At 33.4% G+C, this 24,742-nt stretch overlaps 2 protein-coding genes across 8 annotated transcripts; both read right to left on the reverse strand.

Annotated features, from left to right (window-relative positions):
* Positions 1 to 4,377: 4,377 nt before the first annotated feature.
* LOC112276161 (AIG2-like protein D) lies at positions 4,378 to 7,064 on the reverse strand. Of its 4 annotated transcripts, none has more exons than XM_024507234.3 (5): positions 6,711 to 7,064; positions 6,123 to 6,175; positions 5,606 to 5,698; positions 5,096 to 5,344; positions 4,378 to 4,579 (listed from the first exon to the last, which is right to left on the reverse strand). In XM_024507234.3, exons 1-5 carry the CDS (start codon positions 6,901 to 6,903, stop codon positions 4,505 to 4,507), a joined length of 663 nt encoding a protein of 220 aa, XP_024363002.1. In that variant the 5' UTR covers positions 6,904 to 7,064; the 3' UTR covers positions 4,378 to 4,504. The 4 variants fall into 4 exon arrangements, with proteins under 4 accessions (XP_024363002.1, XP_024363001.1, XP_024363004.1 ...); XM_024507233.3 differs by having other exon boundaries at positions 4,378 to 4,790; XM_024507236.3 differs by having other exon boundaries at positions 6,103 to 6,175.
* A 966-nt stretch (positions 7,065 to 8,030) lies between these two features.
* Positions 8,031 to 15,025, reverse strand: LOC112275477 (protein TPX2). Of its 4 annotated transcripts, XM_090246426.1 has the most exons (23): positions 14,321 to 15,025; positions 13,916 to 14,128; positions 13,614 to 13,781; positions 13,286 to 13,371; positions 12,972 to 13,083; positions 12,495 to 12,696; positions 12,119 to 12,227; positions 11,857 to 11,979; positions 11,513 to 11,736; positions 11,330 to 11,408; positions 11,153 to 11,215; positions 10,956 to 11,048; positions 10,695 to 10,804; positions 10,529 to 10,607; positions 10,358 to 10,423; positions 10,171 to 10,242; positions 9,977 to 10,054; positions 9,634 to 9,753; positions 9,323 to 9,489; positions 9,116 to 9,224; positions 8,799 to 8,858; positions 8,592 to 8,686; positions 8,031 to 8,473 (listed from the first exon to the last, which is right to left on the reverse strand). In XM_090246426.1, the coding sequence occupies exons 2-23, from the start codon at positions 13,923 to 13,925 to the stop codon at positions 8,344 to 8,346; spliced, it is 2,355 nt and encodes a 784-aa protein (XP_090102552.1). In that variant the 5' UTR covers positions 13,926 to 14,128; positions 14,321 to 15,025; the 3' UTR covers positions 8,031 to 8,343. The 4 variants fall into 4 exon arrangements, with proteins under 4 accessions (XP_090102552.1, XP_024361596.1, XP_024361597.1 ...); XM_024505828.3 differs by lacking the exon at positions 13,916 to 14,128 and having other exon boundaries at positions 14,321 to 15,023; XM_024505829.3 differs by lacking the exon at positions 13,916 to 14,128 and having other exon boundaries at positions 13,614 to 13,774; positions 14,321 to 14,877.
* Positions 15,026 to 24,742: the final 9,717 nt, after the last annotated feature.

Below are 24,742 nucleotides of genomic sequence, written 5' to 3' on the forward strand. Positions count from 1 at the left end.
TGATACAAGAGTGTTTTGAGATTATCTTTCTTTGGAGTTCATGTCCTTGATACTTTATCTCTTTGTCTTATAACTAAGATTTCTTAGTATATAAATAATATTAGTATCAAAATATAATAATTATTATAATAGACTAAAAATAATTAAATATAAATACTTATTGTAATAAATCTTATTTAATGATTTTAATCATTTTAAAAAATATAGTTAATCTCAATATATTATATTTGATATAAATCATAAAAAATTAATATCACATTTGAAATAAAACTAAAATATCTTAATTTTTAATATTTTAAAGAAAATTTTAAATTTTAAATAATTAATAACATATTTTTAATTTTTTTTAAAGAATCTTTTGATTTTATTATAATTAAATCAAAAAGTTTTAAAAGAAAGTTAAATTTATGAAATTTTAAAAAATCTCTTAATTTCTTAATATTTTAAAATGATATTTAAACTTATAAATTGTAATCTTTTATTAGTATATTTCAATACACTTTTGTACTTATTTTATTTGCAATAATTTTATTTTATTATTATTTTTATTATTTTTTTTCAAGAGAACCAATTTATATTCGAAATATTTATACCACATATTGGTATAATTTAACCAAGTTTGAAATAATATCTATAATATTGAATGATGTAAATAAATATCCCATTATCTATTGATTTACTTATTTTTTTAAAAAAAATAAAAAATAAATAAAAAGAAAAGATCTGATTTTATCAAATTATCATAGATAAAATAATTTTTTATTTTAAAAGAATTATTGGAAAATTTAGACCTCAAATAGTTGTATAAATGAAAACATGATTGGCCAAATGGAAGTTAAAATAGATGTATGGACCTTTAAAAGAATAAAATAACACATAAAAAATCCTCTAGCTTTAATATAAGATTAATGAATACAAACCATATTTTTTTTTTAAATAAATACAATGTTTTAAATGTTTTTAAAAATTAATAACTTAATAAAAAATTACATAGCTAAGACATAACTAACATTTAAAACTGCAGATTTGAATGAAAAAATAAAGAAAATTTATTTTCTTACGTATTGATATTAAATTATATAATTTAATAAAACATATTGATATTAAATTATGTACCATATTAAAATTTAATATTAATATGTTAAATTCTTGTTTTATAAGAATATTTGATCAATCAAACATGAAATATGAAATTAAAGAATTTTGCATCCAAAAAATTCTATACTAATAAAAAGTAACACAAAATTTGAATTTATTTTTGAAAGTATTATTTAGATTATGCTGTTTCTTTAATGAATAATATTTTTTGCTCTAAAGATATTTTTTTTTTATTAATTGTATAATTTTTATATAATATAACTCTAATTCTAAAAGTAATAGGTAAAATACCATATTTATTTCATCATAAGATGGTAGATGATTATTTTAACAAAGTAGCATCTACAATATCTCCAAAGAAAACTAACAAATCTCAATTGATGTGTGGCCATTTACCTCATCAATCTAGTCATGGATTTGCAATTGATACAATTAATATAATTTCAAGAAGCAAGCACCAATACAATGCTTAAAAATTCACTATAGTCAACTATTTTAACCATTCCAACCATTCTAATTAAGTCCCTCATAAATATTGCAATAGACAAAAAGTCCATTCAAGTATATTAAAAACAATTGATACAAAATAAGGACATTATAAATTATTCAATCAAACATGATAATACAAACATGGTCAAAGAATTGGACTTTTTCTAAAATTATAAAGAATTATTTTAAGCCAAAAAAAATATACTATATAAATATAATATAATATAATTATAATTATTATTACTATTATTATTATTATATATAAATAATAATTTTAGAAATTTTAATTCAGATACATTAATTTTTTAATAAATAATTTAATTTTTAAATTAAAAAAATAATTATCTATTTTTATTAAAATTAAAATCAAATCTAATTGTTCTATAATAATTACACCATATATAACAAGCAAAAAAATTTATGTAAAACATATAGAATTGAAACATAATCAAATATAAAGAAATTTAGTTGAATTAATCAAAATAATAAAATTTCTTAAATCTCTCACCATAAATTAAATTTTTGTATTTACTAGAGTATAAATAAGACTTTGATCAAATAGTAGAAGATTTAATTTTAAATCTTATTATAAAATTTTATAGTAAAATATAATCAAAAATTCAAAACAATCTTAAGTAAAGATATGAATAAGAATGTGTGCCATAATTAATAAAAAAATATCGAATTCAACAAACAAAAAAATCATCAAATTTTATATTAATTGTATAAGATGATATATATAAAGGATTTAATAAACAATATTTTTTCTTTATTTTTGCTCAATCAAAAGATATAACAAAGTATAATTTATTTTGTTGAGTAAAAAATACTATTTCAAAATATAAAAAAATTAACAAGCAAAAACATTTATGAGAAAGAAACTTTACTTAAAAGGAATAGTTTAAATAGAATCTATAAAGTATCAACCTTCTAAATACTATTAATTTATAATTTTTATATTATCTAATAAAGATATCATATGATAAAGAGTATTAATTGAATCATAATTCATATTTAGGTATTGTTATGAAGAGCGTATACATACCACTTCATTACAGAAATTATTCCAGAAATTTAATTTTTTATGGTTTTATTAACAAAAATTTATTGTTGTAAAACAAAACATCTTAGTTATATATAGAGAAATATAGAAAGTAAAAATTAAAAAAATAAATACTATTGTATAATAAATTAATTCATACATATTTGTAGTATCTCTGAAAGATAAATTTTGTGGATTTTTTATTTTAAAAAATATTATATTATGTTATACAATTAAGTAATTAAAAAATAAAAAATAATTTATTTAAGATATTTCAACAAAACTAGAATTTGAACATTAAAGGTGCATTTTAGATATATAAAATAAGAGAATTGTTAATGCTACATCTCCAATTAATATTGCTATATCCCACCTAACCTCCTTGTAGACAACTAGCTAATAACATGTTTTTTCTTCTTTTGTGCATTTTTTCCTTCTTTTGCTTCAAGAAAGAGTGGTGGTTGACAAGAAGACAATGAATGTTTTATCAAAAAATAAGTTGCAAGTTTTCTTTTTAAAAAACGAAATATTTGCTTCAAAAAATTTTACTTATTTTTTAATATATATTTGGCAACTACATATATATATATATATATATATATATATTTTTTTTTAAAAAAAATCAGATTTATTTTTTTTTTCAGTCAATATTGGAGTTAAATATTGGACTACCAAATGGTCCTTAAGCATAGAAGTGCACTTTTTAGTCAATTTAAGTTGTGTGAAGATTACTTGGGGTGTAACAATACCAATTGGAAATGAAGCATTAAAAAATATCTAAAATAAATAATTACACAGATATTCTTTTACTTAAAACATAAATTTAAACATTGAAGGTAATACAATATTAAAAGATACATAGGACAACTTACAAAGAAAATTTCCAAAACTTGAAGGTCTAAATGAATTTCAAATACAACAATACATAGCACAAAAGTTGTATAATATATGTATAAAAATTAAGAATATTTTAATTAAGTTATTTGATTTAAAAAATTAAAAAGATGATTAATTATAGCAAATAGATATGTATGTTATTTTAATTGAATCAATATTTTATTGTAGAAAAAACTTTTCTCAATAGAAACTTTTTCCAAGAGAAAATATATTAGAAACTTAGTACATTTTATTTATTTATTTATTTATTTTTTTACTATTTGATAAAAATACAATTAAAAAAAAATTAAATCATTTTTACAAGACAGTTTTGTCAAAGATTATCTTGACGAAATATATATATATATATATATATATATATATATATATATCGTTAAATTACTTTACTTTTTGTTATGAATTATCATGAACTCCTTACCCAATTGTTTTAAGTCTTTGTACTTGCTTTCATCAAATACGAGATAGATATTTTTTTCGTTACCCAACATGAATGGCTATTGGAACATTGCAGACAAGAGTCCTCCCCACAAGCATGATGAGGGCTATTGCACAATCTCAACATCGGCATTAAAAATTAGATCTTCATGACCATCATTACCTTAGAGCACTTCCCACGCAATCTGCATCCGTATGGGAGTGCGAAAGCCAACAACATTCTCCATTACCTTATGAAGGCTACTGACATGTGGAGCAACCAAACGAGATCGACAAATTACTCATGTTTTTAATGGCTAAATATTCAAGTTCGTATAACACAGAGATCAATCACATGGGAGTTTTATCATACACAAAATACTCTTAAATTGTGCGTATTGAACGTGGACGGTAATCCACATAGGAAAACTTCCAAGTACTCAAAAATAATGGCTTTGTCTAATTAAATTGAATTTGTCATATTTCTGTTTGCCTTGAAAGCAGATTCAAGACAGAAAAACGCCAGATGGTCCTGTGAGTTGACTGGCCAACACTGTCAATATCTCAAATTTTGCTCAGCTCAGATTCAAATTCCTCACACATCTTCACGTAATCCTCCAAATAGGTCCTTGCCCATTCCTACACATTTCCATCAGGCCGCACAACTTACATAATGGGTACTTGAACTTAGTACTTAGTAGCCTATATACACAGATAGATACGCAGAAGTTACCCACATTTCGTCATGATAGTTGCTTCAAAATCATGGCGCTGCATCAATGCTGTTACTAATATTACTAAAACCTACATATTTTGCTAGAAACAATTTGAGATGATTGGCTCTCCACACCTGCAGAACAGCATCTTGTAAGCGTAGAATAATCGATATAGAGAGGTACTGGTGAAATATAAACGTTGGTTCACGATTATCTAAAACACCTGCGCTAAAACTTCGGGTGCTGAAAACTAAATCGATGACATGAGAGCCCGTGTCTGGAATAGAAACTATCTCAGCCCCATTCGAAGACCTTAAGAAAGACGTAGAAGAAACACAATTCATGAATTTGCAATGTTCATCATGTTGATACCGCAACTTAAGAGCTTCTAAAAGATTGAAGAAAGGCGTTGACATGAATATTATGAGAATGTAACTACCTCATATTCCCAGTCTCCTACAAGATCAGGATCTCCCTGGTCGGCCCAAATGTACATATATGCTGTCACCTCCGTCGTAAGTCCAAGTCCAGCCGCGTGACCTGGGGATATTTCAACAGCATCGTCTCCAATTTCCACGGTATCTGCCTGGCTAGTCCCTACTTTCTCCAAACACCTGGAGCCTATCAATTCCTGTGCATCGCCAACTTGTGTACCGACCACTGGTTCTCCATCAGCACCAAGCGTATTCTGTTGCAACGTCACGGAAATCATATTATGCTGTAACCACATGTAGAGTTTATGTCTGTCGTCACATCTATCCCTTTCAATCAAAATTACTTTAGTTTGGCCGTGATTAATGAAAACGGCATCAGACGAGGTTCAAGTACAATCAGCAGATTGTGTTAAACAAATTCATGATCGCTGGATCTAAAAGCTTCTGCTTAGTAGCACAATATTCTCAAATCACTTGCAAATTTCAAGGTAAATCTGCAGGTTCCTCCGAAATACCAGAATGCGTGGCGATACTATCAATCTGGTATATTCAATATCTTCAAATTCGTCCAGAATATGTAGCTCCTGGTCGCTCAGATCGAACAATACCTGTTACAATACTCTAAGTCAGTAACTCTATTGTCACTACATGCCAGGTCAGGGAACACGTGACACCAATTTCGCATTAGGTTCGGCCAAGTTCAGTAAGGAATCTCAAATCCGCGACACAATACTTACTAAAAATACTGTATTACCAAATTACGTTATCTTATGAAAGAATCTCGAACACACAAACACTCCACTAGAAGATTAGAACAGCTAGTAAACTATTAGTTATTTTAGAATCAAGAAATGTTTCTGAACGTTCAGAAAAGAGACATGTACACGTACTCTAAACATCCAAGAAGGGGGAGTTTGAGAAAGAAAAGCAGCCTGCACAAAATTATTACTTTACCATCCACATAAACTAGTAACAAATGTGAATACAAAACAGATAATCGCTAAGGAGACACCTTTCCAAATACTTTGTCACCTTTGCTGGGCAATACGGCCGGATAGATGCGGTTCTTGATGCTGAACCGATGGCTGCCACCAATTTCGGACCCAAGAATACTGTCAAGTACTGAAATGAAATATATTTCACCACTTAACAAAAGGTCGAAATATTGAGAAGCAATAAGATGTCTATCCTAGCATCCTGACAAAAGGGTGGAGCCAACAACTTTTACATAAGTTGGCAACCTAGATGAACACCGAGATATTGCAGCAATAATTCAAGTGACAAACTACGGCCGCCATTGAAGCACAGCATTCGCCCTTGAAATTCCCTAATCTTTTGTTGGGGTACCAAAACCTCCTAATATGGATTGTAGCGCTTTAATCAAGAAGAAGATGATTTCTAGCTGCGAATGCAGACAACCAGTAAAGGAATTGCAAGATTGGAAACGCAGTCGAAACTACGACCGAAATGGAGTATAACAGGCAGTAGTCTCCTAACTAAGACATCCAAGAATAATTACGAGACAATTGCACTTTATATGATCCAGAAAATTGCCACAACGATTAACTTGCCATAAGACAGAAAATAAAAAAATAAAAAATAATAATAACTAGGACTCACTAGTCATGTACGACAGCAAGTGATGCAGGCGGAACTCGGTGCAAGAGCGCGGTAAGCACTTCGGGCGCGAGCAATGATCCATACACAAACACATTGCGGACCACAGTCGCAGCCATGAAGGACTACCCTGCAAGTCTGACACAAAAACGTCGACGAAAAAGCTAAAACTCAAACAGCCTTGAAATTTGACCATAAAAAAATTCCTGCAAACTGCCGGACGCTACCACAACATCGCAAAATTCTGAACGAAGGATGTTCTAGCACAGCTGATCACAGATACGTAGAAACCTACGCCATAGAAACCTTCAAAAATTTCCAAAAAAACAGGAGACGGGGCGAGCCACAACACCAGAAGAAAACGTGATACAAATAGGAATGCAACAGAGCATAGAATGTATACGAAGAAAACGATAATGGACCTACCGTTTAGATTCCCTTCATCCTATCATTTCATCCAGTTACTATTTATCCCTCTTTCCTTCATCACCAGAAGCTCCCTTTCTCAAAGGGATAATTCAAATAATATGGGTAACAGAATTGAAAAATATAAAAGCTATTGATGTTGCTTGAATAAAGAGACTCATGGTGAGTGATTGAATTAGCTTCTGGATTCGACTTGAAATGTGCGTTTGATTGAAGAATGGAGGCAATTTGTGACCATGAGTCGTTGATTTGATAAAATTGAGAGAAGAAATGTTAACTAAAACATTTTAATTGAATGCCACATGTGCCATTTGTTAAGATTGGATTTTTTATTGCTCAGAACAGATGTAATTAAAACTCATCTATAACTAATTCAAATTTAATGAAAAGTTTCGGCAGAATAGGAAAATAACATAGATTGATTGAATATACTATTTCCATAGAGAGTAACAGTGTCAGATTTTGATGTACGGATTCCCAGTTTCCTCTTTTCCATCTGACGTTGAAAAATTTTCATCTTGAAAATGTTGTCTGCTTTAGGACTCAAGTCACTGACGAGGAAAATCTATTGGTCCAATAACGGCCTGGTTGTGCGATGTTACCAGGGATCAGAATTTCGCCTTTAAGGGCGTTTCTGCAGCTAGAATGGGTCAGATTCATCTTTGGAAATTACGGAAGATGATCTGTGAGAAGAAGGAGATCAAGTAGAAATTAAACTGACATGTGCACGACGCAAACCTTGTCATTTCTCCACGCACCTCAGCAGTACACGTAGGTTTCACTGTCTACGCAATTTAAATGAAACAGGAGTTGGAAGATATGGGTTGAGAGTGGATACGTGTACATTGAGAGGGTTTTGAGAGGTTGCGACAGGCATGTTCAAGACGACTAGTGGAAAAAGATGAACTCAGTCGACGTTGTTTACTGATACGTGAATGAGTATGAAACAAAAATGTAAAAATTGTACAACCAGAAGGTGATAACACTTCGGTACTCCTCACAGTACTTAAGCTACATTCACCTCTACGTAGGGTATGGTTTCATTTCAGAAACAGGGAAGTTATGCACTTCCGGTGAAACATCAAAAGGTCAGATAATATTACACTCTCAAAGCCCATCGGATCTGTCACAGCCTTGTGACTATCTTCATGTGAGACTCTCAAAAGCAGGGAGAATGACTACGTCTTGTTTCCATCTCAAGTGCACGATACTACCGCATCATTATCCTCCTTTGCGTGACAGGTGTTTCTTGACCGCATGAACGAGATGATCTTACATCTGTTCTTGGCGTTTTTAGATTAAATTTGGGAGACACAGGCCTGGTCGGTTCCTTGTTCGACCTGAGGAAGTGAGATTGCAAGGGTCTGCTTAGGATCAAACCTACAGAAGGAGTTCACACACAGATCGTTCAATTCGGAAAAACCTGCTCTAGCTGAAACTAAGGTTAATGCAGCTTACCTTTGTGGGACAAATGGTCTATCGAACTTGGGTACGGGTCGGGCAACCACAACCATTTCTCTGCGCATTGCTTTAATGAACTTCTCTTCTTCAGCCTGCACGGAGTGAGGTGGTTTACTCAGTATTGGGTGTAAAAGCTGAGAAATGAGCACCTCAAACCAAAAAAAGATTGCACTGCTACTACAACAAACGCGGTTCTCTTCGTACCTTCCTAGCAGCCTCATATTCCTCACGGTAGTGTTTGTACATCTCCTGCTTCTCTGCCACCTGCAACACTTGCCAGGCATGCTTAGAAGCTTTCTCTATAATACGGGGGCAGCAATAGTAGCAACGAATGTACAGAGTCAGCGAGATCACTCTGTCAGGAACTGACACGTTCGTAAGATTTCTACAGACAACGGACTTTGCGAAGAAGTCTATTGCGAGAGGCGTTAAGATAGAAAACATAACGGAAGTGGACATTGGACATCTAATAGACTCTGTGACGCTCGATGTGGAGAGTGTGCGATGGTAAGTACGGGTACCTTTTTGTCGAATTCAGCACGTTCAACTGCTCGAGTATCGACGTTGAACTTAAATTCGTAAATCTCCGTTAAAGGCTTGTTGGATCTGATTGGCATGAAGACTGGGGCACTGCTCAAATAGGAGAAAAAAAACCACATGAGTACTTAAATGAATACGACTGGCGGGGCAGCAACAGAGGGCGTAGGCAAGGGACGAAAAGTATTTACTTGGAGAGATTTGGCTGAGCCCGGAACTCCTTCAGCAAGGCTTCCAAACGCTCCGCTTGCGCCCGTTCAGCTGCACGCCGCTGCTGCTCCTCCTCGTGTCTAGAAAGGCTCACTAGCTGAAACGGAACAGGTTTGGTGCATGTCTTTGGAGTTGGTTTGTGCGGAATCTGCTTTCAAGACAGTCCAGGGTAGGAATGTAATTGTTCGGTGCAAGAAAATGATGGTAAGGATTTCACAAATAGTGATCGCTAACAAATAGGACCAGGCAGATTTAACTACTGAAGGTATAGCAGACAGAACGGAATACTTACAATTGGAGATTTGGTGGTATATGGCAGCGGTTGAGCCTTCGGGATTCGAGCTTCGGCCTCCTTCTGATCTCTCTCTATTTGCTCCTGAATCATCTTCATCTTCTTGGCTAGACCACGGTCCTGTAGCACCAAGTCCAGTCCGTTAGTAAAATACCTTGAACAATACGTCGTTTAATTTGAACGTCAAGCACACTTTCAAGTGAATACTACGTTTCCTGACCACTGCCTTCATTCGTTACATCAGATATCACTAATGCACTTGCGGAAATTGGCATGAAACGTACGACATGAAAGCATCCTCTGAAGGTCTGCACTTCACGAGACTCAGGTATGTCAGACTTACATCGGTAGCGAGATGGAACGGTTTCGGAGGTCTCGTAGGCTTGACAGCTTCGGAGGTAGGCTCCCGATTCAGAGTCAGCTGTTATAATGGCAGGAACACAGGGATGAGCTTGAGTACACACCAGGGAAATACGAATGTTAAAGCTTTCATAAGATCACATATAACGTTGACAGTCACGGTTATTATCGGCAAACCTTTTCGAAATCTTGCAGGGGTAGATTAGGACAGCGGACTTGGGCCCGTTGACCAGTTTGAAATCGGAACTCCTGGACAAGAGACAAAGGGACATCGATTCAGCTGTGATTCCGTGACGCAATTCGAGAACTAACAATCGTAGCTGGTGAGAGCAGCAATGAATCTCGGAAGGAAAAGTTAACTTACCACTGGCATGGTGACTTGACGCTTATGGTTACGGAGAAGTCCCAAGTCACCTTTACTTTTGAATATCTGTAGGACACCCGAGGGAAGTCAGTCGAAATGGTCCACAAATAGACTGACTGAACACAGACACTGCTTCACATGAATCATCATAAACTTCGAGAAACCCCGTACCCTTTTGTTTAGTGGACGAGCTTTAAACTTTGGGATTTTCGCAAGCTGCTCGGCCTCAATTTCTTCCGTGCTTTTGACACTGCGGGGAACATATGATCAGTCCGAAATACATAGATGGTAAGATGGATCCATGGACTGAAAGTCGAGAGGCAGAAGAGAGACTCACGATATTGGCCGTGCTCGTAGAGCTGTTTGAAGTCGTGGCGGCCGCACGTCAGCGAGGGAGCCTGTTGACCCTCCAGGAGCAGAGTTCCTCCTCTCCTTGCGTGCGACAGCCTGCAAAATCGCGTCACATAGCTGTCAAACTAGGGGTGGACTATTACGGGAGGAGGTCTGAGAGTGACACCACTGTACACAACCACCACAGCATCGGCCAATGTGACGAATGTGTTAATAGCGAATAATTCAGAAGGTAGTTGCGCGTTACCGAGTCAGTTTGGGCATCTTGCGAGGATGTCAACATCAAGAAAGCATGTTTGGGATTCTGCTGAGCTCGTTCCATGGTATGAAGGTGGAACTCCTGCGCGAAATAGATTCAATCAGAAAACCATACATATGATGAATAGCAGGCTGGGAGGGAATTAGAGCATGAATATGCCGGGTTCTTACGCTAGAGAAAGTTACCTGGAATTCAGGAACCTGGGGAGTAGATTTCTGTGCAAACGGTAGAGTTGGTGCCTCCAGAATCTACAGATGATCCATGAGAGATAGTTAAGTGAATGAGAAATCCTACCTCCCACTTACACATGAGAGCATGGTTAGTCCATTCAAATAAGCATGACTCTACGGCGTCTTTCTCACCTTTTTAGGCAGCGGACGGGCTTTAAACTTCGGTAAGTTAGCAATCATCTCCTCCTCGATTTCAGCTGTGCTCTTCATTCTGCATGCGCAAATCATTCATTTCATGTAAGTGAGTTATAAAGCTACTGATGAGGTCCTATGTATTCATTGCATTCGAAGTGAAGGACATTGAATCTTGCATACTTTGATGGACGAGTCCTCTGCATCGTCCCCAACTCAGGGGTTTTAGGCCTGGTGAGCTTCAGCTTGGGCTTCTCGAAATCCGCCAATTGAGAGCAACTGATTGTGGCGGGCAGCATGTGAAACCGCTCGGGGGTCTTTTGCTGAAACCTTTGAACGCGCTCTGCCATTGAAACGAAAGGAGAAGCTTCTCTAGCCATTTGCACAGAGATACATCTTTGCAGCACCTGTAGGATGGAAAGCATGATCAGAGAGGTGTTGGTTTCAGGAAGTGAGGAACTGGGCATTATCGACACATTCTGAGTGACTAGCGTGCGAGGTGCGTGAAAGACGGGGTGGGATTATACCTTGCCAGTAGAGTGGTCTCCATGCGCTCTTGCGTCCGTACAGAACCGAAATTCTTGAGGGACCGTCAATGCAATTTGGTTCTTCGGTTTCTCGTCTTGAGTGCTAGGCTTTACGACTTGGATCTGCGGAAATCGGTATTGAGTAGGTGATGGAGTGCAGTTCGGAGTCCATTCTAAACTACGAACCTCGCAAGCAAGATCGAGAACGAAGGAAGTAAACTACATATCTCATAAACAGATATTAGTTGATTAGAAAACCTACCTGCTTCAGCCTTCCCCCGTCAAGTTTTTGTTTCTTCCTCGCCCTAGTCTCTTCCAGTGCATTGGCCTCCCTCACCGCCGCCTTATTTCTTTTAGAGTTGTAGGATCGCCTGCAGAAAACTTCTTTAGTGACGGGCTGTATATCATGTATCAATCTGAGGCAGCGTGCATGTAAGTGTATGTGTTGATATACGCACAAGCAAACGTTAATAATCTCTTAGCACAACAGGTCACACAGACATGGTCACGGGTAATCACGATGGTTAATTGGGTTTACACGAAACATAGATCTTATAGATCCCTACCTGACAGCTGAGGATCTTTTCGGAGTAGTTCTAATTGGGTTTACACGAAACATAGATCTTATAGATCCCTACCTGACAGCTGAGGATCTTTTCGGAGTTGTTCTGGGCTTCTGTGTCTGGGTAGTTGCACTCGCAGACCAAGCCTCAGAGTACAGTCGCTTGGCAGGTAGGGGAGAGGTGACTAATGCCTGAATAGGGCTCACAGCAACACTGAATCCATGAGATACATGCTGACGAGCTGGAGTGCAAGGATCGGCCACGACATCGACTTCACCTGAAACATAAATATGGGATATGTCAATGGTGATATACACAACCTCTGGATACAGCCAAGAATTTGCACCACAATTCCCACTAGCATTGCTGTAGTGGTCGAATTCAGGGCGTACAAGGGTCCTGGACGTCAGATCGTCGGGGAAAGAAGGGGAAGTAGGTTACTGACTAGGCATATAAATAGGTTTAGTTTTGCTCGACAGCAAGGTATATAGCCGGAAAAAGATTATTTTCACCGCAATGCATTCATCAAACAGGCTAGTAAGATTATCTTACGTGCAACGTTTAGATCTACCAGTGCCTCTTCTAGGTCGGAAGACTGGTGCTCAGTGTTCGTATCGCCCTGCTTAATTGCCTGCTTCGGCGAAGGTGACACGTGAGCCAATATCTGCACATCATACCAATCAATTTTTGTCACTACTATTAAGTGGTACAGTTGAGCTCCCTGCACAGAAGCGTCAAGAGCTGATATGTAAATCTACCTAACCGAATGTCTGCCAGGATCCCATTCCTCACGAGGCTAATCAGAGACTGGAGTCCGTTAAAAATAGGGACGTATTAAGGGAGTAGAAGTTTGCGGTACCCTATACCTGTTGGGCTCCATTGTCGCTATTCTGACCAGAATTTTCCGCCGCAGTAATCAGCTCGGCGACTGATTTTGTTTTCGAAGCATGCGCTGAATGGACATGTGAAAACGTATTATTCCAATGTTATAAAACCGTCACAGAGGCGAATTTTCATGAAATAAGTGATGTATTAATTCGCACATTCTGGTTCAAGAACTCTAAAGAGAATGTGCCCGTCTCAAACGGGCCCTTGAGCCATGTCTACAACTCCTCGGAGAAGTTATCTTACAAGTCATAGAATACACAGAAATATTCGTACACTAAAGCAAAGTCCAACGGGTGAGGGTAGTACGTGAAGCTTCGTAAGGAATGGCATTGTTGAACCAGCTCTCGGCTAAGACAATATCTTCTTCAGTTTCTTCATAAGAAAAGTCATAGTACTTCGGAGCGCAGTACTCATATCTTGGTTCGATGATAGAGTAAACCGCAACGGATTCGACCTCTCCCTCCATCCTGTGACCTGATCCAGCCAGTGAGCATCCTTCAAATAGTCTACATTGTTTGCGAACATCACGTGTTCTTATATACGTTTTTTCGCACCAACATAGGTTTCAACATAGTTTTTGAAACGCTCGATATAGGTTGCTAGATTACCCGGGGCCATTTCTACCCTCAGTGCATTGGCTGATTATGAAACCGATGAGACAGATCAGCCGCACAGAACATGAGAAGTACTACATCAGCAGAACCTTTTGTTACTACAATTCGCTATTTGCACCATGATCTGGAAACACCAGTCGATTGTTAGCAGTCTCTTCTCTAATCTGAGCGCTTTGGAATAGCCACCTGGACGCCCGATACTCACGCCTGAAATTACGAACTTCTGGCGAATCAAAATAGTGGATTTAGACCCTACAGATAACAATTACTTTAGTTCGAACTGCGAGTCCGAACACAAGGGGTGCGAATTCATATCACCGGTTAAACTTAAACAGAAGATCTCTGCAATAATGTGCGCAATTTCACGTTGCGTCTTTATATAAAGGATAGAAGGCATACCTTAGAATTGAAGGTTAGACAGATTGGCGCGCTCGAAAATTGAGCAGATCAATAACTGCAGCTCAAAAGTACGAGAATGATATCGCGTTCAGGACGGAATTCTCAGAAAGACGGTGGAGGAGAGAACGGCGCAGAAACCGTGGTAACCAGGCAGTGGTTCAGCTTCCCCACTAACAGCATTGACTGAGCACGTGACAGGCAGGACTCGGACTGTGCGGTCCGGACCAAATCAGCCTTGCAGCAGGTAATTGAACGTGTTGAAAAATCTGGTGATTGATAGTTCGACGTAAAACGAATAGAGGAGGTAGAGTAGAAGGAGAAGGAGACTAAAAAGTAGGGAGGGCGAACCGCTATCAACTTACCTGAGTACAACACACCACTGGAAACCTACATTGACCTGGTGAGAGAATACCTAAACCAAGCCTCACACAATACCACCAACTCCCTCCAATTCCAAACAACACAGGAGAGCTCGACACACAGCAGCATACAGAAGGAGAAGAAGCGCGATGAAGATTCACGCCAATGTCAGAGACTCGGAGGAAGGAGAACCTAGAGAGACAGTTCCGTGCATAATGAGGAGGAGAATGCGAGGAAGAAATAAAGAGGTGAGGCGGAGATGAAAATAGAAGGGGCACCGGAGACAGACAGGAGTGAAGAGGGGGAGAGGAAGGGAGAGAGAGTTTGGGAGAGAATTCAAACAGAGACGTGGAACATAGAGGTGAAGGAGCAATGGGGCTTTTACACCGAGCAGGGAGTGCAAGCAGGGCCCGGTTGGTCCCGTCTTAGTCTTTCTTTCCTTCTTCTTCTTCGGTCTCCCAACGGCTCTCCCACTAACGGTCCATCCTGGGAACGTCGCGAACCACGAGGAACTTCTTGCGAACCTCTCCACGTGGCTGGCTGGCTTCGGGGGAGGTGGGGGAGGGGGGTGATTTATTTGGTTTCTACAGACCAGCCATGTCTGGTCTGGTCTGTATGAATGAATGGATGACTGAATGTGTGATTCCAGCGCTGGACCTTCTCAGTGTCGATACGGGGTTACATGCTTTTGCACTGTCTGAAAAGGGCTACGTCACGATGAACTTATCATTTAACGTGTTCACACCGCGCACAAGATGTCTAGAGTGCCCAATCTGCTTAGGGTTTCATTGGTTATTGAATCACGGACTTGATCCTTGTTATTTTCACATTTAACTAAAATTATTCATGTAGTACTTTGGGATGATTTATATTGGATTGTTTAACACTTATAAATTTTGATGAATGATATTAATCCACAAAGATGTCATCATATGTTTGGCATCTACAACTAAGATGCATCAATTACATGTCAATTTCTTATTCTATTAAAGAATTATTTTCCTCATATACGGTTGTGTGTATATGTATTTTCATTTTATTTTATTTTATACTAAACCACTCAACACAATCGCATGTACAAACATCTATTAAAATATTAAAATATACATCTTTAATCCTTAACCAATGCAATAAAATATAATTTTACAAATTTAAATGAGCTTTATTAGTATTAAAAATATTGAAGCAATAAATATTCTTATGAACATAAGTTATTGAACTATCACTATATATTTTATTCTTAGTATAATTTCAAATCAAATTGGATTGAAAACTTTAGTTGTAGATATTGCAATTAAGTCAACATTTTGATAAATTTGAATGCAATGTTTTTGTACCTTATTATAATAATAAATAAATAAATAAAACCATGTGAAAGATGCACAAAATATAAATTATATATAATCTAATTTTGCTTAATCTATCAACATGTCTATTAAAAATAAAATGATCAAATAGAAACAATAAAGTTTATATATTATTTTAAAAATATCATTAATATTAGATTATAAATAAATATATTTTAAAAAAACTCAATTTATTTAATATATTTGATTTAAATTAAAAAATTAACTATAAATAATTTTTTTAATATAAAACTTCATTAACTTAGTATATATTTTTTATATTGCAATTGAATTAGTAGTTATGTTAGTACATTCAGATCTCATGATAAAAAAATATTCCTAATAGATGACTATTTCTTACAACTACAAACATTATTATTTTTTAAAATAAAACTTGTGATCTTTTTATTTTATACAAATCACAAATTATTTTACTATTGGCTTTAGTTTCTTCAAAACATATAAAGTTGCTATATTAAATCTACATCATGGCTTTGATTCAAGGACATGAAACAAAATAATAAGAACTTTAAAACACTCTTGTGAAAAATAAATACTTACTCCAAAAGTAATATAATATTAAAACTAAAATGACTATTGTCAAAAATAAGAAGAGTCTAAATTCTTAAAACTAGCCTAAGAACAAAAAAACCATTAACAAGAGTGAACAAGATTTTATTTTTGCCTCCATATATACTATCTAACTAGAAGCTATATGGCAATGTTTTATAGGCCTCTAACATGTGTTCAGATTGCAAGAGACATATCTTACCTTATAAGACAAGTTTTCTATATATATGTCATATAGTTAGCTTATTCCATAAGTTATCAACACTTATAACACATAGCTAACTTGTTATCCAAGTTTCTAACCTGCAAACATGTATTAAGTCAAAGCTATGTTTATAAAGCTTCTAAGAAGCTTTTCTAGAAGATGTTATGAAATTAATCTATTTTTACTTACTTTTATTTAATCATATAGATAATTATTGGAATAAATATGTATGTATATAATATTACCTTTTCTTTTAGAGGCAAGTTCCACAAAGACCGGTCATCATATGTTGAAGAAATCTAAGATGCGACAAATTGTGTTTCTTATATACTTTGATCTTTGTTCTCTTCAAAGATAGTTAATAGGTCTTTTTAGCCATTGATAGTATCATATACTATGGTGGTGCCAAGAAAGCTAGGATCCTCAAGAAAACACAAGTTCTTTGATTGTAAGTGGGTTATAAGAAAGTACAATATTGATCCAAATGAATCCAAATATAGAAAGGCAGTTCAAAGGCTTATTGAAGAAAGAGAAGTTAGATGCCACAACACTTAGCATCAATAAGGTTGCATACAAAGTGAAGTGTGGAATAAGATGACTCTCACTTCCAACACTCTTTACTTATAATTAGAATCTTCATCCACAATCATATTCATTCTTCTTTGCTACATCCAACTAAACCCAAAATTCTTCTTAACCTAGGTGCAACTAAAATCCTAGCCACTGCTATAGTAACTACTTTTAATCTTTTATTATTTTTTGACTATTAGTAATTTATAATAGTTTAATTCTATATAGTAGCAATTATACAAGATCTTACTAATCTTCAACACTTCGATTTTGCTAATTGTCTAAAGGATTTCAAGCCTAATCTCTCTATTAATTCATGGAGCCTATCTATTACTAATATTTTTATAAGCACATCAGCAAGTATGTCTTTTATGGCACAATACTTCATATCTATTATTCCATCTTCAATTTGTTTTCATATGAAATAATGTTGAATATTAATATGCTTAGTTCTTCAATGGTACTTTGGATTCTTAGGAAAAGTAAGACATCCTTGATTGTCACAAAATATAAAAATTATTCCAATTGCACTAGTCTAATGTCTTCTAAAGAGTTGTCTTATCCAACATGCTTCCATTGCACAATGACTTGTTATTGTATATTCAGCTTCTATGGTTGATTTTGCAATGGTAGGTTGTCTCTTGCAATTCTATGAAATGACTCTCATTCCAATAAAAAATATATATTCCATTGTGGATCTTCTAACATTTTTATCTTTAATTCAATCTACATCACAATAACCTTGCAAATCAATGTTTTTACCACCAAAGTACAATATGAAGTTTTTTTTTACCTTTTGAATATTTCAATATTTTTTTTATCATTGCCAAATGCAAAGGTCCTGCCTTAAATATATGTTGGCTTACAATACTCATACTAAATACAAGATCAATTCTTGTAGCCAGTATTATATACATAAGTGAGTCTAGTGTTGTCTTATATAGAATTCTTTACATTTTATCTTCAACTTATACATACTCTTCATCCATTGTTGGGATAGAGAGAGTTTGCCTCAAAAAAGTATTGGGATTCTACCTACCACTAAATCTTCAATCAAATCTAAGATATTAAAGTTCTAAGTTTATATATATATATATATATTATATTTTTTTTAGGACAATTACATCAAAACATAAGCCGAAGTACAAAAAAAAACATCCAAATATATGATAAAATATCTTAAAACCTTATATATCCTTATAGAAATTTTTTTCTAAACTTCAATACTTCATATCTTATGATCTAACTATCTAAAAATACTAAAATATTACATGAAGTATTGATATACTTTCAACAACTACCAAAACAAATTTCAACTATAAATTTGTTATCGATCTTGAGATGTTGCCAAAACCCTAATACTAGCTTCAGATCCTTATTTACATACATCCACGTGTAATCTTCTTCATATCTCACAAACTAAGTATTCAAATACCATGAAACTTTGATCTAAAGCTTTTCAACCTAATAACATACATTTGTGGAAATTTTGAGCCAAAATTGATAGTAGGTATGAAATTGACACCTTCACTTTGAGAGCCTATAACTCCTTCATGTATCCAAAAATCTAAACTTGTTGATTCTAGCATCCAAAGCTCAAATGATCTTGTAATAGAAACCCTAATTCCTTGTAAGGCCTTAAAAAACCTCCTTGAAGCCCATTGGATATAACATTCAATCAATAGGAATGAAGATTTTTATCCCTTACCTTCATCCAATCATACCTTGCTTTCATCCTTTCCAATAAGTCTCCTAATAGTTTAGACTTTCATCTTTAGACTCCAATCTTTTCTTAAGCTTTATAGTAAATATCTAAATCTTATATAATATAAATACTATAATCAAAATAGATAAACTTCTAAATAAATTTTCTTATATCAATTTTCTTTAAATTTGCTTGTTAATCACTTTAATCCACATTAAGATTTATAAAAATAATATATATTTTAATTAATTTTTTATATACTATAAGCAACTACAGTACACTATTGTGAGCTTTATCAACTTCAAATTGGTTTCCAAAGTTGTTTCAGTGGACTTGCACTCCTCTATATTAAATCCTTTCTATATTTCTTCAATGTGTTTGATTTAGCTCATAGTAATGGTCTTGTTATCATGATCTCTTACAAATTTTGATCCTAAGCAATAATAGAGCTCTCTCAAATTATTCATCCCATACTCTTTTTTTAATATGATCTTCATCTAATTTATTTTTTTCATATTATTAGCCAAGATGATCAAATCATCAATATAGAGAATTACAATTAGCAAAAATTCTTTATATTGCATTGTATATAATAAATGATCAACCTCACTTCTTACAAATCTTTTATTGATAAAAAAGTATATCAATATATTTGTACCATGCTCTTGGTGATTGTTTCAATCCATACAAGGATTTTTTTAACTTATATATGAGATATTTTTTGCCTTATTTTATAAATCCTTAAAATTGGCCTATATAGATGTCTTCATATAATTCTCCATTCAAAAAGGTTGTCTTTACATCCATTTGATACATTTCTAAGTCCATTACTATCTTAATTGCTACAATAGATCTAATGAAAATGAATTTGGCAATAAGTACATAAGTCTCATTAAAAACAATACCAACAACTTATAAATATATTTTGGCAAATAATCTTCCCATATACCTCATAACCACATCCATCACATCTCTTTTAGTCCTAAATCCCCACTTACAACCAACACTAGATTGATTTGTTGAAAAAAGTGTCAATTTCTATATATCATTATTCGTAAGAGATTGATATTTTTCTTCTATAGCCTTCTCCTACTTGATTGTATCTTAGGACTCTATAGCATCTCACAAAGAAAACGAATCAGTAAAGAGAGCAATATTTGGATGTTCTTCACTTACTTGAAAAAAAGATGTGGTTCTTCCCTCATTCACCATGTGGTCTTCCTTCTTTGAAGAAATATCTCTTTTCATTTGAAGAAGATTCAACTTATTGTACTCCATACTTTCTTCTAAGCTTTTTCTTTCTTAAAGCTTATTTTTTCTCACTTAAGAGTTGGTACTCTTCATCATCATCATCATCATCATTACAATCTTCAATATCTTCATTGATAGTTATAGGAATTCATAAAGCCTTCTTTTTCATCTTCTTTGCTTCTTCATCTTTGTTTACACCTTCATCATCTTCATTTTTTTCATCTTCTTCTTTTGCTATTAAAATAAAAAATATATTCACAAATATACTATTATTTATACTTGGACACAATTTTAAGTGCTCACAAGCATTTTTATCTTCCAAAAACTCAATATCATGACTTTTGATGAGCTTTTTGGTGTCCAAACACATTAGCTTATATGACTTAGTGCGTTTACAATATTCCAAGAAAACTTACTTTGTATCATTTGTACCAAGTTTAAACTTCATATAATATGGTGTCTTTACATATGTAATGCATCCAAAAGTCCTTGTATGTGAAATGCAAGATTGTTTGCAGTTCTAAGCTTCTTGTGGAGTCGTTAATGCAAGAGCACTTGTTAGACACTTATTCTTTGTATATACTACAATCACCATAATTTTTGCCTAAAATTCATGACCAAGATTTTGAGTATGAAGCATGCTCTATGCTATTTTCACAATGATTCAATTTGTCTTTTCAATAATATCATTTTATTGTGGAGTGTATAGAGTTATTGTTTGTCTAAAAATTCCTTCTTTTTTCAAATAAATATCAAATTACTTAGAGACATTATGTACTCACCTCTATTATCCATATGTAGTACCTTAATCTTATATTTACTTTATTTCTCAATAAGTACTTTAAACTCTTTAAACTTCCAAAAGTAATTATTTTTGGCTTTAAGAATATAAATCCAAATCTTTCTTGAAAAATCATCAATGAAAGTGAAAAAAATACCTTATTTCTTCAATACTTGTGGTCTTCATAGGACTATATATATCAGAATAGACAATCTTCAATAATTTCGTAGCACATGTTGCTATACAACTTTAAAATGAGGTCCTTTGTTGTTTGCCTTGTATGCATCCTTCATATACAAGTTGTATTGAATTTTAGCTTTTTTTGCCAAGATCTAAGCCATTTACCATAAATTTAAGCTTTATCATGCTTTTCGAATGGTCAGGGCAATGATGCCATATATTCAACTTGTCTTGCTTTGATGTAAAGTTAGCAAATGCAACTATCTCTATTCCATTGACCTTCTTATACTTGAGATAGTACAAGTTTCCCTCTCTAAAGCCTTTGGCAACCATGTTTTTATATAATGTTCTTACAAAATATCGAAGTATGGAACATTATCGATGGTTTTAGTTCAATCACATGTTGAACTTGATTGATGAATTCTCAAAACTTAGATCTTGTGCCATTAAACTTCTCAAACAATCCAATTTTTGGTTTCTTGAAACTTAAATGATGTTCCATTGTAAAAGCAGTAGTATGGCTTAGAATAGATATTGAAGCAACTCTAATCATCTTTATATCTTCATTGCTTGATAATCTGGTTGCTCCTTGTGGTCGTAGACTGAGTTGATGCATTGCAAGCATTAATTCTCTCATTTGCTCTTACATTTGAGCCATTGTACTCTTCATTTTAGCAATCTTTGTCATGCTCATACAATAAAAGAAAGGTGTCTATTTTCACAAAATATAATACTCAAAAATTAAGAAAAAAAATTCTAAAAATAATATCACTTTAAAAGAAGATAATCCGCAACTTCTAATATGATTATGTTTTATCAAGAAAAAGAAGTAATCCACTCTTAATCAAGTAAAAGAAAAGCTCTGATATTATATGTACAGTCTTGTGAATCTATCAAGGATACAAATTAGAAGAAGATGCATAAAATCATAGAATTTGTATTAAAAAAAAAATGTGATAAAATAGAAGAAAATATGTATATTCAAGGAAGAATTGGAATGGCTATTGCCAAAGACTAAAAAACATAAGACTCTTGAAACTAGACTAAAAAGAAAAAAAAAGAGTTGACAAGAATGAAGAAGGCCTCACTCTTGTCTCTATATATACTTAATTAAAGAATATGTGGTAATATGCTATAGGATCTCTAATATGCATCCAGCTTGCATGACACATGTTTAATTTGCAAAGAAAGTTTCCTAGGTGTGCACCATATGTCCAACTTGTACTATAAGTGGTCAATATGTCAACACATTGCCTCCTTGTTGGCCAAGTTTTCAACCTATTAATCACTTATAAACATGTATAAAGGCAAAGCAGAGTCTATAAAGCTTCTAAGAAGCTTTCTACAAGATATTATCATATTCATCTACTTTGATTTATTTCTAATTATTCTTATTATCTAGATAATTATCAAGATAAATATGTATATCTATGATATGATCTTATATCTTTAAACAAATAGACAAACACAACATATAAATTAGACCTTAGAAAATATCCTACAGATATTTGTAGCAATTTATTATAATGATTTAGATGAATATTTCATGCTCTTGGAATTTGCTTACAATGATAATATTCAAGCAAGTACCAATCATTCACCATTCTTCTTTAATACTAGTGAGCATTTAATTACGTCAGTAATTTTTTATTGTTTATTGGCACCAATAATTTGACAATAGAAGAGTGTATATAACGGCTTACAATGACCTTACAAGAGGCACGGCAAAGCCTTCTTATCATACAAAATCAAGAAAAGTAATATGCAAATAACCACCGATAATATAAGACCTTTCGGAAAGGTAACTAGATATTACTCTTCAACTCTAACTTCTCACATGCTACATCAAAAGCCAAATTCATAAGTTGCTACCTTGGTGGCTTACACTTTTTTGTATTTCTATAGTAATTTTTGATATTATATATCACCTCAAGCTTCCGCCATATATATTAAAGTCCATTTGGTCTTCCATATTTTATAATTCAAGGAATTTTATACTGAACCAAGGCACTTTTTGGACTGACACTTACTACCACTACCACAAGTTGTGATTAATGACTAATAAAAATATGAAATAGACAATATTTTGGAACATCACTACCTTTGTTGTAGCTATTGACGTACATAACTTCAATACAATGTCCTTTGAAAAGGTTATTCTATCCATGATGTAATGTGGAAACTTGCTCAAAACTTCATCCATTATTAAGAGATAATTTAAAAATACTATTGAAAGCAAAATGAGGATGTTTTACATTAGTAGAGGGGAATTAAATATTATAGAGTATGGATAAGATATTTGTATTATTGACACATAGAGATAGATAATTGGAGCTATATTTGAAAAGTTCTTAGAAGTTATTAGAAGTTTTAAGAAGTTTTAAGAATTGGAGCTAGGTCGATGGTCTATGTGAGATTCATCATAGAATATTTTAAAAAAAAAACTTTGGATGATTATCTAGGTAGAATCTACTATTAAGAATATTTTAGAAAGTTCCAAGATAATTAAGCAAAGTATAAATAGGATTGATTAAGGCTATTAGGATATCTAGTCAAATATGGCTTTGGTCTCTTTTTCTTAATAAAGTTTGATTTTACACTTTTTTATTCATTTCTATTTTATTATATTTTTTGCTTTGTTATATCTTTTATATTCTATTTTATTTAGTTTTATTTTGGTATATAGTATCTTATGTTGTAACGAGATTTATATTGCTATGAATTGGAAAGGTCTTAGATCTTAGAAATAATTTAATTCCATTTTAATAGCACTCTAAATTTCCATCTAAAAATTAGCTTGGATCTCCCTTGTCATAACTCTTCTTCTTCCTTACTAAGGCTTGTTGGAAAGATAACAACAAGATCTAATTTTTTTCAAAATTAAAAAAAAAAAAAAAAAAAAAAAAAAAAAAAAAAATCTAATAAATGGCATTGAATACCTCAAATTAGTCTTGAATCTAGTCCTCCAAAAACTATAGCAATCTCCTTCCTATACACACACATCCAAAAATAAATAAATAAATAAATAAAAATCATATTTGATACTAAAATTCCTATACTAATCTTCTCTCAATACCTATCTTGAACTACTATAGTATTAGATATGTATCTTAAAAGATAATACTCTCAAAGCTTGAATAATCCATTTACAACAACAATCTCATATTTAAATTCTACTCAAATTTATAAATGTATTAGCATTATATTCTTTCCCTCTTATAAATAAAATTAATTACCTTCCAAACATCTTTAATACACTTAAATAAAGTACATATTGACAATTGAAAGACTATTTTGTTAGTAGATTGTTGTTAAAGCTTTTAAAACGTCCTTCAAATAAAACAATTTGAACACCATTAAGAGTCGTTTCTACTTCTAATAAAATTACCAAACATCGGGAGACTCTTCCAAGGTTGTGATATCAAACATGTTGTATCTTGCTACCTATTTGAAG

This window comes from Physcomitrium patens, chromosome 23 (assembly GCF_059467195.1).
Source record: "Physcomitrium patens ecotype Gransden chromosome 23, ASM5946719v1, whole genome shotgun sequence".
NCBI lineage: Eukaryota > Viridiplantae > Streptophyta > Bryopsida > Funariales > Funariaceae > Physcomitrium > Physcomitrium patens.

What these genes read in the sequence shown, in the direction of transcription:
- LOC112276161 (XM_024507233.3), bottom strand. Translation starts at nt 6,903, where the DNA reads ATGGTCAAATTTCAAGGCTGTTTGAGTTTTAGCTTTTTCGTCGACGTT. An exon ending in CTTGCTGTCGTACATGACTA is followed by an intron (nt 6,176 to 6,710) that starts GTGAGTCCTAGT and finishes AATTGGTGGCAG; the next exon opens with CCATCGGTTCAGCATCAAGA. An exon ending in TAGTATCGCCACGCATTCTG is followed by an intron (nt 5,345 to 5,605) that starts GTATTTCGGAGG and finishes ACGTTGCAACAG; the next exon opens with AATACGCTTGGTGCTGATGG.
- LOC112275477 (XM_090246426.1), bottom strand. An exon ending in AATATGAGGCTGCTAGGAAG is followed by an intron (nt 8,687 to 8,798) that starts GTACGAAGAGAA and finishes CACTCCGTGCAG; the next exon opens with GCTGAAGAAGAGAAGTTCAT. An exon ending in AGACCATTTGTCCCACAAAG is followed by an intron (nt 8,474 to 8,591) that starts GTAAGCTGCATT and finishes TCACTTCCTCAG; the next exon opens with GTCGAACAAGGAACCGACCA.